We start from the raw sequence: 19,346 nt of genomic DNA on the forward strand, positions 1-19,346 counted from the left end.
AAAGGGAAATTCAAAGTGCAATAATCCTTTATGGCCTTTTAAGAAGAAAGACACGAACACATGGAGACTTACAATTGATCTCCGGGTTCTGAACAAATACACTCCCATGTCAGCACAGGTAGTTGCAGAAACACCAGAAATAATGGTGAGGATAAATGGCAAAAGCAAAGTGTTCTCAACCATTGATGTGGCTAATGGATTTTTCTCCATAGCTTTGACTGAAAGTTGCAGGTACAAGTTTTCTTTGACTGTACGTGATACGCAATATATGTTCTGCGTTGTACCACAAGGGTTGCATAGCAGGACTACTTATTTTCATCAGGCATTGGCAGCAGTGCTGAATATTTTCTCATGCCCAGAATGCCTGTTACAGTATGTTGATGACCTACTCCTTCATACATAGGCCATTGAGGAACACTTAACCTTCTTACAGGAATTGTTAGGCCTCCTGTCACATGCAGGACTGAAGCGGAGTCCTCACAAGGCAAATCTGGCTAGGTCAGAGGAAACATTCCCAGGAGTTAAGATTGCCCATGGAACAAAGGGTATCATGGCTGCCCGTGTGGAAGCAGTGATAAAACTATCCAAGCCAGGCACCCTGCAAGACTTACGCAAGTTCATAGAGGACTTTGCTACCAAAGCAAAGCCCCTCTATGAATTACTCAGAGGTGAAAAACCATCATTGAAGGGATGGGCGGAAACACAGGAGCAAGCTTTTACAACACCTAAAAGAAGCTAGTCCTCGGCCCCGGTATTAGCTACCCCACATCCAGATGGCGAATTGGCCATCCATGCATATGCTGGTTCAGAGTGTATATTAGTGGTCCTCCTTCAAAAGGTGGGAACAATGATAAGACCTCTGGGATATTTCTCAAGACTCCTTTCACCAGTGGAAAGAGGTTTTGATGAGTGTGCAAAGCAACTTGCAGCCATTCCTTATGCTGTCAAAGAGACTGAGCATATTGTAAGGTTCAGGAAGCTCAATGTGCAAACACCATACTCTCCATTAACCCTACTACTCCGGGACATGCTTCCTGGAGTTTCTCAACAGAGGTTTGGGAGGTTGATAATGCACCTCAGTGAATGGAATATCAAAATCTGCCATAAGGCTAAGTATGTCCTGTCCCATACATTCCCTTACAACACCATTCTTTAGACAGGTTGTGCACCCCGATGACAGGACCATCTTTGTTGATGGGTCACACTTTCATTTGGATGGGTCATATGGGACAGGATATGCGGTCTTGGATGAGACCACAGGAACCCAGAGTCTGGTCACCTGTCAGCCCAACGTGCTGAATTAGAGGTAGTGAAGGAAGCACTCTTCTTCCATCCCCCAGGGAGAAGCACTATATATAGCGACAGCTCATATGTAGTGTGGTCTCTCACATTACATCTTAAGACTTGGCAAAAACGTGGATTTGTGGACAGCCAGAATAAACCTCTGGCACACGTTTCAGTTTTAATGGAACTTTGGCAATGGGGTAAGACCCATCCTGATGATGCAGCAATCATCAAAGTGCCTGCACACCAAAAGGGAAGCGATCCCTTGATCTTGGGTAACAATGCAGCGAATGAAGCGGCAAAAATGGCAGCAATATCTGGCAACTTTTGGGATCTGGATGCTGAAATTCTGCACTGAGTCCAGGTGGCAGTACGCAGAAAAAAGTCCTTGAAGAAGGACCGGTGTCCTTTGAAGAGGAACAGGCAAAAGACTCTGGCCCTCATTCAGAGGCGGTCGGAGGATGCAAGCGGTCGCTCAGAAACTGGGCGGCCGCTTGCATCCTGACCGCCTGCCTCTGTTTCGGTCGTTAGGCTGTGGGTTAACACCCACAGCTCTAACGACCACTCGGGTGATGGTCGCGATGGTCATAGACCATCGCGACCATCGGGGCTTACGACGAGACCCTAGGGTAGTGTCTCTCTTGTCGTAAGCCTCGGAGAGCTTCTGGCTCTGTCAGAGCCGGAAGCTCTCCACTGACATCACTAGTGATGTCAGTGGGGCCTCCCCCAAATGGTAGGCGTTCCCATGGGAACGCCTCCATTTGGGCTGCCACCCCCTGGCCCGCCTTCCAAACGGGGCAAGTTGTCAATCAACATCAACAGCTCACCCCCTTTGGAAAGAGACCCGCTATGACCGGCGCTGTCGGTCGTAGTGGGTTTCACGCATGCACACGAGGGAGCCGGCTCCTTCGTGCACATGCGCACTGGACAAACATCGAGGCGGCCGTGCGGTCGTAGACCGTACGGCCACCTCTGAATTAAGCCCCCTGTTCTTATGACCACAAGATCCCTGATCTATCAGACAGGGTATATTGTGCCACTCATCAAGAGAAGGATTAGAACCTCTGCCTGCAGTACCCTCACATCTTCAAGTGGAACTGACAAGGCTCAATCATCAGCTCCTTGGACATCCTGGCCGGGATAAACTTTTATCTCTTTTAAAGAGCAAATTATACTGGTCAGGAATGTTCAAAACAGTAGAAAATTTCACCCAACAGTGATTGGTGTATGCCCAAATCAACCCACGGGCACCAGCTTTTAAGCCAGTGTTACAGTATGTGCCTCCTGCAGAGGGGCCCTGGTCAACCTTACACATAGACTTCATAGGACCACTACCAGCTGGCAGCCAAAATTGTCACTATGCTTTAGTAGTAGTTGACATGTTCTCAAAATTTGTTGAAGCCATTCTTACAGCGAATGACTCAGCGGCCACTACAGCACAGGTTTTATGGGAACAGATTTTGTCACACTGGGGTATCCCTAGGATCATAGAATCTGAATGAGGGGCCCATTTCACTGGCAAGGTCATGAAAGCCCTTTGTGAACTTTTGGAAATAAATCAGCACTTCCACATTTCTTATCATCCCCAATCGGCAGGGATTGTGGAAAGAATGAATTGGACCTTCAAGGCGCGGTTAGCCAAGGCACTGTTAAGGTGCATACACACGGTCAGATTTGTCAGATGTGTCAAATGAATGATCTGAACGATTTGATTAACAATTTGACCAACGATTTGAACTATGAACGATTTTTGACTACATTAAAATGACTGAAATTGTCCAAAACTGACTGCAAACACATCAGATGTCAGATATTGTTATCTGACCATTGGGAACGTGCATCTTTCAAATCGTTCATCTGACAGATATGTCAGATTTTCCTTCAGATATGAACGATTGAACGATTTTTTAATGGTTATCGTTCAGATCTGAAGAAAAATCTGACTGTGTGTATGCACCATAACAGATAGTCTCTTCTTGAATAAAGCCTTACCCGCAATACTCAAGGGTACTAGGGCTATGGAAGCATCCACCACAGGGATCACTCCATTTGATCTCATGACAGGTCGCAAAATGCCACTTTGTTTCCCTAATGAGCCACAATTGCCAAATCCCATTAGAGATGCTGTTGCAAGAGATATGTTTCTGTAGCAGGTGCAAGATAATCTCAAGGGACTGTTGCCTTATGCAGCTATGCGGCTGCATAAACCCTATCTACAGGGGGAGACACCTATGCCCTCTGTAGGTGATTTAGTAATGGTTTAAGTTTTCTGTAAAGCAGGACCTTGGGGTGCAAACTGGGAGGGACCATATCAAGTCCTTGAAACAATGGGTAATACCATGTTGAAGGTCCAAAGGCCAATAACTACAAAGAGAGACTCTCAAAGGAGACGCAAGTTTCTTTGGGTCCATATAGACCAGGCAAAGATCACCAGGACCTCTCCAGCCCATTAAGGTGCCAGTACGCTCAATAAACAGGTACGGTAAGAGGAAGCACAAGGCAGGAGACAGGTCTTTTTGAAACTCAACATAAGGTTATCATGGAACCAGAAAGAAGCTGTAACCCCAGTTCCCAAAGGACACAATTACAAATCTCATTCCACTTTAGGAACCAAGAGGTGCAGGGTAAAATGCCCTGTAACAAAAACTAAGCTTAAGGATACTGGTACCACTGGTAGGTGTGGTACTGGTAAGATCCGTGACCCCTTCTAAATAACAAGAGCGAAAAGAGGGGGGCCAAATACAACATCGCAAGTACACCACATGAGATCTGAACCTATTAACCAGTCAGGTCTCTTAACAGTAGAATGTAAGGAAGGTAAAATCAAAGACGCCCTACCACAATTACACCTTTTTATCAGGCCAATGGTATTTACTGTATATGGATTTTGGAGAGAGGGTTTTGCTGATGGTAAAGTCCAACACTATACATCGGTAGAAAATGCATCTGCTATGCATTATGCTTGAAAGAATACACTCACTTTAGAGAGACTGATTCAGTGCCCCTTAAATCCATCCAATGGGTTTCAGAAAACCCACATTTACATCCATATAAGAAAACAATTAGTAATGTTACTGAAGTTGTGTGTACAAGAGATGGTGTATTGTACCCTGAAGACACCATAGGGGGAGAATATGATGGTTGGTATATTCTTAATGCCACCTTTATAGGATCTTATGTTCAGGAAAAGTTACGTGTTAGAACATATTTCGATAGACCCATACCCATTATAGGTACTATGAAAGCATATTGTATGTTAAGAGATTCCAGACTGTTAATTACAAGGGAATCCAAATACGCCCAAGGACACATCCCCACAGATTAATTACAAACCAGGGTCATGATGTTGAAATTAAACTGCAGCAGCACAGGCCAAGCAATATGGAACGATCATGTTTGATCAGTGGACATGGAAGGTTTGTACAGAGCAGTCATTTTGAAAATCCGAACCGATGCCAAAAGCCCTAAGTACACTCAGATAGAGGGATCACCATCCATATGGTATTTTATGATATCCATAATGAGAGATAGGTGTACACCAGAAGTTACTGGGTACTATTTTATCACCTATGCTCATTGGGAACTAGACAAACAAATGGTAATGTCTGACGTGAATCCATAGAGGTGGGATATAATTTGCAATGGGATAGACACCCCCATAATTGACGTATGGATGGATTGTACCCCTATGACTAAGGAGTACAGGAATAGATATGTGTCTTTTGATTGGAAGGACCCCAGTGGCAGAGATGTCAATTTTGATATCAAAATAGATGGACCTTTCAAATGGCCATTCTGTGAAGCTGTAGATGAAGGGTGTTGGACGTTTTCACAGTGGGGTTACCTCTCCAAAATAAACCTATAAAATTCCTTTCCTTACAACCAGTGGTACCTGAAAATGGAAAGTAACAGCGCTGTGAAACACCTGAAACTTGTGGTAGATAATGAGGTTTATATGATAACTATAAAATAGTGTAAGGTTATGAATAATGATGATTGAAATAAATTAGTGTATATATGTGTATAGAAATAAAAAATTATGGATGATAATCAAAAATAAAAAATGTTGACCATTAAATATGAATATGTATATGTGTGAATGGAAAATGATAATACAGCTATGTCAGTCAAAATTAGACCTATTTATTAGTATAAAATTAATAATAAAACAAGAAGACATCATTGGCCAATGATAATACATGGAAAATATACACTAAAAGATACAAATGTAAAAAAATAATAAAATAAATATATATATATACACAGTCAGGTCCATAAATATTGGGACATTGACAGAATTTTCATATTTTGGCCTCTATTCACCACCACAATGGTTTTGAAATGAAACAAACAAGATGAGCTTTACCTGCAGACTTTCAGATTTAATTTGAGGGTAATTACATCCAAATCAGGTGAACGGTGTAGGAATTACAATGGTTTCTATATGTGCCTCCCACTTTTTAAGGAGCCAAAAGTAATGGGACAAACTAAACAATCCTAAATCTAACTTTCACTTTTTAATACTTTGTTGCAAATCCTTTGCAGGCAATTACAGCCTGAAGTCTGGAACGCATAGACATCACCAGACGCTGGGTTTCATCCCTGGTGATGATCTGCCAGGCCTCTACTGCAAATGTCTTCAGTTCCTGCTTGTTCTTGGGGCATTTTCCCTTCAGTTTTGTCTTCATCAAGTGAAATGCATGCTCAATCGGATTCAGGTCAGGGGATTGACTTGGCCAGTGCATAACATTCCACTTTTTAGCCTTAAAAAACTCTTTGGTTGCTTTTGCAGTATGCTTCGGGTCATTGTCCATCTGCACTATGAAGCGCTGTCCAATGAGTTCTGAAGCATTTGACTGAATATGAGCATATAATATTGCCCGAAACACTTCAGAATTCATTCTGCTGCTTCTGTCAGCAGTCACATCATCAATAAATACAAGGGAACCAATTCCATTGGCAGCCATACATGCCCACACCATGACACTATCACCACCATGCTTCACTGATGAGGTGGTATGTTTTGGATCATGAGCAGTTCCTTTCCTTCTATTCTCTTCGCATCACTCTGGTACAAGTTGATCTTTGTCTCATCTGTCAATAGGATGTTGTTCCAGAACTGTAATTGCTTTTTTAGATGTTGTTTGGCAAACTCTAATCTGGTCTTCCTGTTTTTGTGGCTCACCAATGGTTTACATCTTGTGGTGAACCCTCTATATTCACTCTTGTGAAGTCTTCTCTTGATTGTTGACTTTGACACATATACATCTACCTCCTTCAGAGTGTTCTTGATTTGGCCAACTGTTGTGAAGGGGTTTTTCTTCACCAGGGAAATAATTCTTTTGTCATCCACCACAGTTGTTTTCCAGGTCTTTTGGTGTTGCTGAGCTCTCCGGTGCGTTCTTTCTTTTTAAGAATGTTCCAAATAGTTGATTTGGCCACACCTAATGTTTTTGCTATCTCTCTGATGAGTTTGTTTTGATTTTTCAGCCTAATGATGGCTTGCTTCACTGATAGTGACAGTTCTTTGGATCTCATATTGAGAGTTGACAGCAACTGATTCCAAATGCAAATGTCACACCTAGAATCAACTCCAGACCTTTTACCTGCTTAATTGATAATGAAATAACGAGGGAATAGCCCACACCTGTCCATGAAATAGCTTTTGAGTTGATAGTCCCATTACTTTTGGCCCCTTAAAAAGTGGTAGGCACATATAGAAACTGTTGTAATTCCTACACCGTTCACCTGATTTGGATGTAATTACCCTCAAATTAAATCTGAAAGTCTGCAGGTAAAGCTCATCTTGTTTGTTTCATTTCAAAACCATTGTGGTGGTGAATAGAGGCCAAAATCTGAAAATTCTGTCAATGTCCCAATATTTATGGACCTGACTGTATATATATATATACATATATATATATATATATATATATATATATATATATATACATACATACATACACACACTGGTGGCCAAAATTGCGGACACATTTTGAAATTTTAATGTTTTTCAACTATGAATGCTTATAAAAACTGTTTCACTTCACGCAGTGCAATGATTCATATATCAAAGGAAAGGAAATTTAATGCTAAATTCAACAAAATAAAAAGGTCAAATATTTGCATTACAACAAGGGAAGTTATGCTACTTTCAGTCAGACAAAAAAGCACAGATGCGTGAGTTTCAAGAAGAGGATTGTAGTAACAGCTACTCCCAGCCAATCGGAATCGTTGTTCTGAGGAACAATCAGCTGTCGTTTATGAGCAGGTGCGAGGTCATGTTCAAAGGTGGGAAAGGTCAGTTTGGCGGTTTCATTTTGCAGAATAAAGTTGGTTACTGAAGTGTAATTATGGTTGGATGTTTGTGTGTAATGTTTAGTGCTATTGACGGTGTAAAAAATAAATACAACAATGTCGTCCAGGCAAAGTGGTGACTGGTCACCCAGAAAGAGATCCAGGATTGTGGTGTTACGTGAAAATGGTCTTTCATATGCAGTAATCGCGAGAGAAGTTGGTGGGAATGTGACAACATCAGGAATATGAAAGTTTTGTTTACGCTATCAGGAAACACAATTGATACAAAACAAACAAGGAAAAGGACGGAAAATGTGGACAACAGCTGTTGATGATAGGAGAATAAAACGAACTTGTGTCAGGGACAGATGGATGTCATCTGCGGCCATTAGCAGTGAACTAAGTGCAACTGGTGTTTTTGTCAGTGCAAGAACAGTACGGAGAAGACTAACGGAGGTTGGCCTAAAAGGTAGGATTCCCCGAAAAAAGCCATTGTTGAATAAAAAGCAGTGGCAGAAACGAATACAGTGGGCAAAAGAACACATTGCATGGACAGAAGGTCAGTGGAAACAAGTGATATGGAGTGACGAAGATAGCGATATTTGGTAGTGATGGGAGAAAATATGTGAGACGTCGCATCGGGAAAGAGGTACATCCAGATTGCATTCAAGCAGCAACAAACAATCCTACAAGTGTTATGATCTGGGCATGTATGACAGCAGATGCTGTGGGCCGCCTTTATGTCATAGATGGCACACTGACACCATCCTACAAGTGTTATGATCTGGGCATGTATAACAGCAGATGCTGTAGGCCGCCTTCATGTCATAGATGGCACATTGAGCAGCAGAAAGTACATTGACATCATCCTACAACCAAAACTTCTACCTTCTATCAGGGATCTTTTCCAAGATAATGCCCCATTTTTTTTCCAGCAGGATTCAGCTCCCTGCCACACTGCACGGATATGCAACAGTGGTTCACGGAGAATGACATACAGGTGCTGGGATGGCCACGAAACAGCCCAGACCTGAACCCCATAGAACATTTGTGGTTTTGTTTGAAAAAACTGGTACATATGAGGCGTCCATCCAATAAAAGACAATTAATTGAGGCTATAATTGTCTCATGGCACCACATAATAAAGAAGGAAGAGCTCCAAACATTGGTTGGCTCAAAGACACATTGCTGTACTGCTGTCTTGAAAAGTAAAGGATACCCAACGAAATACTGATAGGACAGTAACATCATGAGTACACAGGGATTTCACCCTAAGAGTTGTTTTCACTGCATAACTTCCCTTGTATTGCAAATATTTGACCTCTGTTTATTGTGTTGAATTCAGCAATAAATTTCCTTTCATTTGATATATGAATCATTGCACTGCGTGAACTGTAACAGTTTTTATAAGCATTCGAAGTTGAAAAACATTAAAATTTCAAAAAGTGTCTGCAATTTTGGCCACCATTGTGTATAATATATATATATATATATATATATATATATATATATATATTAAAAATGAGAAATATAACAATTGTATTACATCAAAAATACATATATATGTCTCCAACTGATACAATATCACAATAATTGTTTTAAACAGCGAGACATTGCCGTTCTTTACACTGTGGGAGGTCCTATCCACTAAGGATTTTAACCTGAGGATCACTGCAGCACTATTAGACTGTTTAACTTGCTACAAGTGAAATAATTTTCTGTGGATTTTTATTTTCATCCTGATTGACATTTTTGTTACAATCCTGTTGGCAACACAGTGCTAATCTTTTCCCCACTTATGGGATGTGAATTATCAGTGACTTATACGGCAGCTGCTTTCTAACATTGTGGTGCATTCAAATGCATAACTATTTTTCTCATTGATTGACATCAGTTGGAGACATATATATGTATTTTTGATGTAATACAATTGTTATATTTTTCATGTATTATATTATATATATATATATATATATAATTTTTTTTTACATTTATATCTTTTAGTGTATATTTTCCATGTATCATCATTGGCCAATGATGTTTGTCTTGTTTTATTATTAATTTTATACTAATAAATAGGTCTAATTTTGACTGACATAGCTGTATTATCATTTTCCATTCACACATATACATATTCATATTTAATGGTCAACATTTTTTATTTTTGATTATCATCCATAATTTTTTATTTCTGTACACATATATACACTAATTTATTTCAATCATCTTTATTCATAACCTTACACTATTTTATAGTTATCATATAAACCTCATTAGCTACCACAAGTTTCAGGTGTTTCACAGCGCTGTTACTTTCCATTAAACCAAAAAACCTACAACCAGTCAAACCACTCTTAGATGCCTGTAGAATCCCTGCCCATAAAATAGCAGATGTACAGCAATAGCTCCCCAACTCTCTTCTCCATGGAAAATAATAATGGATGTTACATTTTTATTGTATACCTGGAGGGTTTAAGTAGAGGATTTCAGAGTAGATCATTGGGACGAATCGATGTGAGAGGTTTGTGAGAAACCAAATAAATATGCTAAAGGGTTGGGTAGAATCTGGACAGGAAGGAAGAAAAGATGGCTTGAAACTTAGGAAAAGTAGGAACAAAAGAGATATCATTGACACATTCTTGGGAGGAGGGGCATTAGGATTAAGGACTTTGAATACCATGGGCCTGATTCAGACCCAGTCACAAAGCAGCGGCCACACGCAATGAGCTATTTTTCGCAAACCGCGCATGCGTATAAGCCGCAGTGCGCGAACCAGTCAATGAGATGGGAAAGTGCTTGCCCGTAGCCCGCAGACGGGCCACTATTTTGAGTAACAGAATGTTCCGTTTGTGGGTGGTAACAGGGGAAGATGCTTGTAAACGAGGGTGTGGATGTGCGAACGCAGGCGTGCCCAACCATCAGAACAGCCTTTAATGGGCGTGCATAATTAGCAAAGTAGCATCAGAACATATGTGACTAGGTTGTATTTTAGCCTGAACTGCTCGCAATGTTGTGGTGGGAAAACGCTACCACATGCGCTGCGAGCAGCTCCGAAGGTTCTCGATGTTCCCGATTAATCCTTCAACTTCCGGAGATGACGTGTGTTGCGAGTGGCAAAGGGGCATCTATAGACAGGTGCGAGCGCATAGTGCTGCCGCTCGCTAATACTTAGTGGGCGGCTTTACGTGACGCAGTGCGAGCGCATGATTTAAATAGCCGGCCCCTTTTAGCCAGCAAGCGGCCGCAAATAGAGTCCGGGTCTGAATCAGGCCCCACGTACTTAGAAGTTCTGCGGATTAAACTTGGGTCTGGCACAACATACAGGAGAAAGAATAAAGACCCAATTAGACCTACAGTAAATCACATCCTTCAAAACTTACAGCATTCTCACATAGATGTCACAACTTCTCTATCTTTAGCCCTTCGAGAAAAGTATAGGGGTTTGGTAGTGGGTTTAATTGCAGAACAAGATGGAACACACTTAGCTCTGGCATGTACACAGGTTCAGAGTGAACTCTCGGATAATCTGAAACACATAATATCTTCCCTCCATAATGGTCACTATCCATTCAACCTTAGACAGCGGATAAAACGATTTGTCCCTTCATTTGCATTGAATCACACAAATTGGTGCCTCACTCAGTAGCATGGTTGTCAGAACCTGACATGTACTGCCTCTTCCCTAGCTCCTGTTTCAGGTAAGGAAAAGCAAGGGTATACTGTAGTGAACTTGGGTATTTTCATGTCTGGAGAGACAATTCTCCATCCACCTCTACAATCTGACATTTTAACATATGAATGATTGAATCCATGTCTAATTGATACGGATGGTTGTTGGAGACGAGAGGATGCCATATTGTGTCAAGGAGATCATGATAGGGTTCTCAGACGTCAGTGCTGGGACTCTGAAGGATCTTGCGTAATGGATGCTAGTCCAAAACCATCATCTAACTTAAAGTACCTGGGACAAGGATACCGGTGCTGGTATCATCTGCAAAATGCCTCATATACTGTATATGCTACTAACTGCAAAATGCAGGCAAAGAGGAACTCTCCTCCGAGGAGTGTATTGTACCCTTAATCCCATTCTAGGTAGCAGATGTAGCAGATGAGAGAGGAAGAACGCTAGTGACCCCAGAGAAGCGACTAGACATTCGCCCAGACACCCCAGTGAGGCTTCAAAAGATTCCACTCAGTTATGGTACAGAACTCAAGAACTGGCTTCTCGACTTTGGGAAAGAGGATGACATCCTGAAGGAACTAAAGGAGGAGAATGAGAACCAAGCTACTATCAAACTGGATCATGATACCACCAAAATAACAAATATTGTACACGCCTTAGAAGACTCTTAAGTATCTTGGTGGAAAAGTATCTTCGGATACAGTCCAAAGGCAACATCCTTCTTCAACCTTCTCATACACTCCATAATAGTTCTCATTTTTTCAGTATTGATTATGTACATTGGGTTAATAATTTTGTACCGGAAGATAAAAAGACTGAAATGAATAACTACAAGACACAGTAAAACTATATAAAGGAAGAACTTTTAAAGACTAAAAGTCGACAAATGAGGAACTATTAAGGGTGAGGGGGGGTAGTGGACCACCAAGTTACCCACATCATTTCCTGGACTTTTTGTCTTTGGGGGGGGGGTTTCTGCTGTGAACAAAAAAGAATACACAGAGGGTTTTTTTATCTCCCCATAACTTTTAAAACCTTAAAGAATTGCTTGATATCTTGGCCTGAAAGGACTTTGCATTATATATATAAATTTTTAAGAACATGTTGATTGAAAAATTGTATCTGTTTATTGTAATAATTATAATGTTGACTCCTAAATGGTTGTTTTTGTTTAATATGTACCAGGGGGGGAGCGGGTACTAATTACCTGGGCCCAGATTTGCTGGAGGGGCTCGGTGGAGACCCGGGTACAGCACCGCCCCCCCCCCATCTAAATCACAGCAGCCCAGCAGAGGGAGACAGCAGCCAGAGCAGTCTCCTATGTCTATGGGGGGAGTGATCATGCAGATCGTGCCCCCATTGGCTGTGCACCGGGCTGAGGGGCTTACAGTGCCCCCCCACCCCAGCGCTTTTCTAAGGGAGCGTGGCCATGCCTCCCACGATTAGACCACGCCCCGTCACCGGAGCTCGGCGCGCCTGATATGTACAACTACAGAGGTGACTGGGAAGATAGGGGGAAGTAATGTGAAGTACATTTCCAACTTATAGTGTTGGAATAAGTAAGAAGACTGTATGGAAGATTAATAAAGTAATCTAGGGGGTCACAGATGTAGCAATATCAGACAAAGAAAATAGATTAAAGAGGAAAATATTGTGTCATATTCCAATAATTAATTATAATAGTCACTATTAATGAAAATAATATTTTGTGTAACTATTAGACCCTAAGAGAGGAGAGGAGGTTGCGCAGACCACCGGAAAACACATTTTTACAGAATCATACGGAATGTTTTTTTAATATTTGCATTTTAAGATAATTAGTTGATGTAGGGCAATATAGGTTATTTAAATTGTGCCCTCATTATAAATTAATATTTGTTTCCCCTGTAATAAAAACACAATTAGCAATTAAATATTGTTAATTTAATATAATTAATGAATAATATTGCTCTCTTCATAACATTAAACAATAATTCCCCCCTTATTGAAACATAATTTCCCCATTAGAGATTTATTAATTTTACAGTTTCTGCCTCCTTATTTAGTTTATAATGATTTCCCTCATTATAAGTGTATTGTGATTCATTTGCTTCTGAATGACTAGATCCTCCATGCTGAAAATGCAAACCCGCTGCTTAGTAAATATACCCCCCAGGTCTTTATCAACATCACTGCTCTTATGGCTGAATAGATGTGAATCCCCGCAGCCATGTTCCAAAATCTAGTGGAAAGCCTTACCAGAAGTTTGGAGGCCGTTATAAAAGCACATGTGGATGAACTCCACATTAGTGACCAAGGGGCCGAGGGGAGCAACAAGGAGCTGTTTTTTAATTTATCTAAGCATTCTCTAACACTGGCTGAACAATCAAGGGTTTCAGCTTTATCCCCATGTATACAATTAATTCATTTGAGTGTTCCAATGATCACTGCAATATGTGTTGCACGCTCATGCTGATCTGGAAGCACAGGTTCAAAACATATTTAGGATCTCAGGACACTTCGATCCACCATCTTCTAATGCCAGTTTAAACCCCTTTTTAACACTTGTTGACACTGAAGTAAAGGACGGTTATAGACATAAAATTAAACACTTTGACAATATGACAGTTGAAGAGAGACGAGCCCTTAAGTCTTTGAAGGACAACTCTACTAAGAACAGTGGTCAGAGGGTGAGCTGTGGTCCTCCAAGATATATTTTGATTATAGGACTGTGAAATCAGGAAACAACTGTCGGACACCTCAACATACTTGAAGGTACCTCCTAGCACCTACCATGGATATTAGAGGGAGATTGACAAATTCATTACCCTAGCCCTGTTTAACACTTGCATAGATAAAACTCTTAGTAATTTCTTACTGTGGACTATTTCATGTGCCCCATTATGTACACCCTACAAAAGGAACACAAGACTTTGGTAGGCCCTCCAGGGAGGCCTATTATATACACCTGGGGGTTTGTACTTAAGCCCAGAGCATAGCTCCTTGATTTCCATTTTCATTCATGTGTAAGGAGGAAGGGTAGTTATATATGTGAATAAGTATTTGCACATCTGCAAATTTGTCTTCCAAATGTTCGTAACTGTGTAATTTGGGCATCTGCTGTGGCCAGGGGGTGCTATATGGCCAATTTCATGTGGTCCCTTTTTAGGGGTCGCATTTCTGCAGCAAATTGTACCTACACTACCGGAGAACTATTTGAGAACCTGTTGAATTCCATGCTGGAATATGTTATGTTTATAACCTTATATCTGATTGAGTAGTCAACTTGACACGGAGCCCCGACTGTGATGGGTGGGGACTTCCACGTTGCGCATTCAAACATAAAATGCAAGGGCACTTATTTTATCTCTTCTAAAGCTTTGCTGTGACTTGGGTTTTCTGGATATGAGGTTTGCTTGAAGTGTGTTGAAGGGTGCTGATGTCGTCACTTCCAGTGGCCGTATACGAGGTGCTCTCCATACTTATTTAAGGTGGGTACATATATAGGCGTTTTTATTCACTTGGGTGCTTTTGGTATTTTTTCAGATGACCTGTGGACTGTCTTAACAAAGGTCTATTAACTCAAACCGAAACGTTGACCTGAGATGTTAATGTAAGTAATAAATGTTATTGTCTTACTTTGTTCTGGACCCTGGTATTAGAATGAGATGTTCAGCAAGCACATTTGGATGATGTGAAGTACAGATGTCCCACCCTTCACCACCCTCCTCCTCTTGTGGATAGTTTTACCTTTCCTGTGGATGTTTCTTGCCTTTGATTTTCTCCCACTTTGAAAGGTTTGGCGACAGATGAGTGTGTTCTCTTCCCCAGGGTAGAGTCAGAACCCTGTTGCAAAGAAATAATGAGTGAGGGTTGTTTAGTCTATTTATCAAGCTTTTTTTTCCCATAACATTATGTAGAAATGGCAGCTTGGCTCCATTAGTTTACACGATCTGCCTATGGAGGTTTACAAGCAGGAGAGAGATCTACCGATCGGTCACCTGCAGTCTATGGCCGGCAGCGGAGGCTGACACTGTGCGCAAACGCAGTGCCATCTTCCCCCAGAGAAGTCTTTCATAAATGTAAAAGACTACAACAAAATGCCGGGGATATAACTTGCATGGTTCATAGCTGGGATCTTTTCATCTGCCAAAATGGATACTTAATAATCGTGGCAGTTCTGCGATTATTAATACATAGCCCCCTAAATCACAAGGTGTTTAACTCAACAGTTACTCAAAAAAGTTATCCTGATTAACACACAAATACATCTAAAAAATATATCCAGAATATACCCATATCTTACACAAGACACTGCAAAATCTCTAATTCATGCCCTCATTATTGCAATAATCCCCTTACTGGTCTTGCCCGAAACAGACTCTCATCACTCTGTGGAATGCCCTACCATGCACAATAAGACTCTCCTCTAGGGGTATATGTAATAAAGTGAGAGTTTTTAGAAGTGGAGATGTTTCCCATAGCAACCAATCAGATTCTACTTAACATTTATCTAGCACCTTCTAGAAGATGTAAGCAGATATGCACAGAATCCGCACTAGAACAACAACAGTCTACAATTCTGCACGGGAAATTAATATATATGTAACCAAATTAACAAGCAGAGGTCGGGAGGCAGATATCCCTATTGCCAAATACTATATTATACCTTCTATAGTTAACAGCCGATTGGTGTTAACTATAGAAGGTTGGCAGTGCTCCCGAGTCAGAATTGCAACATTCAAAAAGGGAAAAGAGAAAGAAGACTCTTGTTTGGGGGCACACTTATGTAATAATGATGTGATTAAAACTTAGCATTTAATAAAGCAACACTAAAGGGGGCGTGGCCTAGTGGTCCATCTGAACAGACGTGCTCCTCCAGAGCTCCTGCAATCCCCTGGGATTTCCCACCTTTACCGGGGTCTACTACCTTTGGCTGGGTCTCCAGTGACCGTTACTCTCACCTGCGTGCCCCAGGTCCCACCTCCTGCAAACAGCACCCTTCTAGCGGCATTCCCGGCGCCGCGGACCGGAAGTCGCGCAGGGACCGCATCGCGGCCGCAGACCTCACTGCTGTTTGGGGACTGCTGGCCACTGGAACTGCCAGGAGCGACCACACATACCCCCAGAGGGCTCCTGGAGATACCCACGGCCGGATCTGTGAATCGCGGGAAGCCGCCATTTTACTATCCCTGCTGCAGCTGCCCTGTCTCCCAGTGACAGGGGAGGACACAGAGAACAACCAGGGGCACCTTTTCTACTATAAGTGCAGCAGTCTCCCACTTGCTGGGCCTCTTGAAACTCTTGCAACCTTACCCACACTGGAACTCCCTCCTGCTACCTGTGTTGGAATCACTGCTCCAGCCCACACTCACATCATTCAGCTGGAGCCTATCATTCAGATATGGCGCTGACTGTGGACCCAACCTCCCGTGATCCATTCCCTGCGGTTGGTTGTGACGGGATCGCTGTAGTGACCTCCGGACCCCCACAGATCTGCAATACAGGCATCACCAGGAATATCTCACCCCGGCGCACTCCTGGATGCTGCGACCGCAGACGGATCCGTACCAGGAATCTCCAATTGAGGTACTCCCGATCTCCCTCCACACCCCATAGGAGCGTATCCCGCTGCTTACTGTTTCTCTGCAAGGAATCTGCCGGAATAGTGAGTGGTCCTCCAACAACTGCCATGGGGACTGTTCTACCTCTGCCACACCGATACAGCCTTTATCAGACCCCCCCACCACACTCCTCCCTCTGACTTTTGCCTTCAGTCCTAGTGGATTGATTTTTCCTCAGTGATGTTTTTTTAGAGTCCTCTGACCCCTGGGTGCTTAGATCCCACCCCCTCTTACCATTATCAATAACATATTATATTGGTGATACCCAGTTTTCTATGTCCCTGGAATCTTACTTTTTCTCAACGGAAATAGCCCTCCTCTATGGTTCCTGCCTTGGCCTCCAAGCAGATGTTCGCTGTCAAACCTCCCAATCAAGGAAGGGGTGATATCTCCCAACACTTCACCAGAGGCGTTAGGTGAGTAGTCACCCACAGCTTAGCAAGCGGCCAGGAGGCCGGACTCATAAAAGAAAAAAAAAAAAAAAAAGCCGCCCTAATTCAGAGCGAGCTGAATCAGGGCCTCTGTCCCTACTGATTCAGATGGTCGTTATATTATCTTAACTGGCAGATTGGGACATATAGACGTCACTATTGCTAATATCTATGCTCCTAATGTAGGTCACCAGCGCTTTTTTAAATCTTTTTTTAGCTCATTGCATAAGTGAAGTATTGGCTATCTATTTCTTGGCAGAGACTTTAACTGTGTTCTGGACCCTGCTTTAGATAAATCCTCCCACCAGGCCCATCCCCGGGTATGCCCTCTCTTCAGATCTCTTACTAAACATGTTATAGAAGCAGGGATCTCAGATACTTGGCGCTCTCTCAACCACTCGTGTAGAGACTACACCTTTTTTTCTGTTCCTCATCGTTCATACTCAAGAATCGATTTAATCTTCTGCAGTCTATTAGTCTCCAAACACCTCATTAACTACGCAATTGTTTCAAATTCTTGGTCCGACCACTCAATTGTCACCTCTTCTTTCGACCTTTTGGATACCCCGGTCGCCCGGCCCTCTTGAAGCCTCATTGAGACACTATTAAAATCCCTCACTTCCGAGCAAAGATCACAAATATTTTTAAGGACTATTTCTCCCTTTATGTGCCTGATTCTGGCTGTTCTCCAATTATCTGGGAAGCTCATAAATGCGTCCTCCGAGGCCATATTATCAGCTATGCCTCACACAGGAATAAGGAACATAAACAGCTCCTCAAGTCCCTTACGGAACAGGTCCATCAGTTGAAATCTCTTCATAAACGTACCCCTACGTATGCCATTTACAGACAATTGGTTGAAATGAAAAAAGCAATAAGGCAGACACTTTACTAGCCAATCGCCTGAAGGCTCGCAAATCTCTTCTAGCAATTCCGGCAAGGACCTCTCTGGATCTCTCCAATATAATCCCCTTAAAATTAACTATTTTTAGGGACTATTATACTCACCTCTACAATCATGACTCTCCTCAACCCGCCCCATCTATTCCTACTTCTGAATATCTTTCCTCCTGTGTCCTACCTCAGATTGATTGTCACCGCTGCGGATCTTAGTTTTCCCATAACTGAAGAATTAATTAATGCCCTTAAAACCCAGAAACCCTCAAAAGCACCAGGTCCACACAGGCTCCCCTTTTCATTATTACAAGACAGGTCAAGGTTCTCTCACTTCCCACCTTACGACCTCCTTTAATCATGTCTTTGAGGGCAGCTTCTTTCCTTCAGATACTACTGGAGCCAAAATCACGGTCATCCCAAAGCCAGGTAAGGACTTACAAAAAAAAAAAAAACTCACATTCTCGTGTGATGCCCTGGGGGGGTTCTGGGCTGGACGTTTTTTGGGGTGCTCTGTGACCGGTCGTGAACCCCTTAGTGTTAGGGACTGCTAGTGACAGAGAAGCCGTGACGTGGCCTAGCAGCTTCCCATGTATTTGCAAATGCATGCAACCAATATCTCTGAAATTCTATTACCATATAGTGTGTTCATATATTGTTGCTAGTATAATTCAGTGTGCTGAGGAACAATAGGGGGTTAAAGCCCCTCCCTTTCCACAAGGACCCCCAACTATTAACTAATTATCGCCCAATATCCCTTTTAAACACTGACCTCTAACATTTTGTTATAATCCTGGCAAACAGATTAAACCCTATTCTCCCTACTCTCATCCACCCAGATCAGGTGGGCTTTGTGCCTGCCCGCCAAGCACTTGATAATACCAGAAGAACAGAAGATTTAATCCTTCACGTCAATACCCTTCAGCTCCCCGCTCTCCTTCTTGCCCTAGACGCCGAGAAGGCCTTTGATAGGGTCTCTTGGCCTTTTATGACTGATACTCTACTTGGATTTGGCTTCAAGGGCAATTTTCTACAAGCCATTAGATATCTATACTTCCTAATCCTTCCACTTCTGTTTTAACAGGAGGCCTTCTTTCAGACCTCTTCTCTATCTCAAATGGACCCAGACAGGAATGCCCACTCTCCCCACTTATC

General features: G+C 42.2%; 1 protein-coding gene across 1 annotated transcript in view; it reads right to left on the minus strand.

Moving 5' to 3' along the window:
- LOC148477174 (uncharacterized) overlaps nt 1-19,346 on the minus strand; it is a 167,147-nt gene that overhangs the window by 37,524 nt on the left and 110,277 nt on the right. The window contains exon 9 of the mRNA XM_088457085.1: nt 14,993-15,088. Within this exon, the coding sequence (XP_088313211.1) occupies nt 14,993-15,088 (96 nt within the window). The remainder of the gene's footprint in view (nt 1-14,992; nt 15,089-19,346) is intronic.

Source organism: Taudactylus pleione, unplaced genomic scaffold (genome assembly GCF_031769625.1).
Source record: "Taudactylus pleione unplaced genomic scaffold, aTauple2 ptg000738l, whole genome shotgun sequence".
NCBI lineage: Eukaryota > Metazoa > Chordata > Amphibia > Anura > Myobatrachidae > Taudactylus > Taudactylus pleione.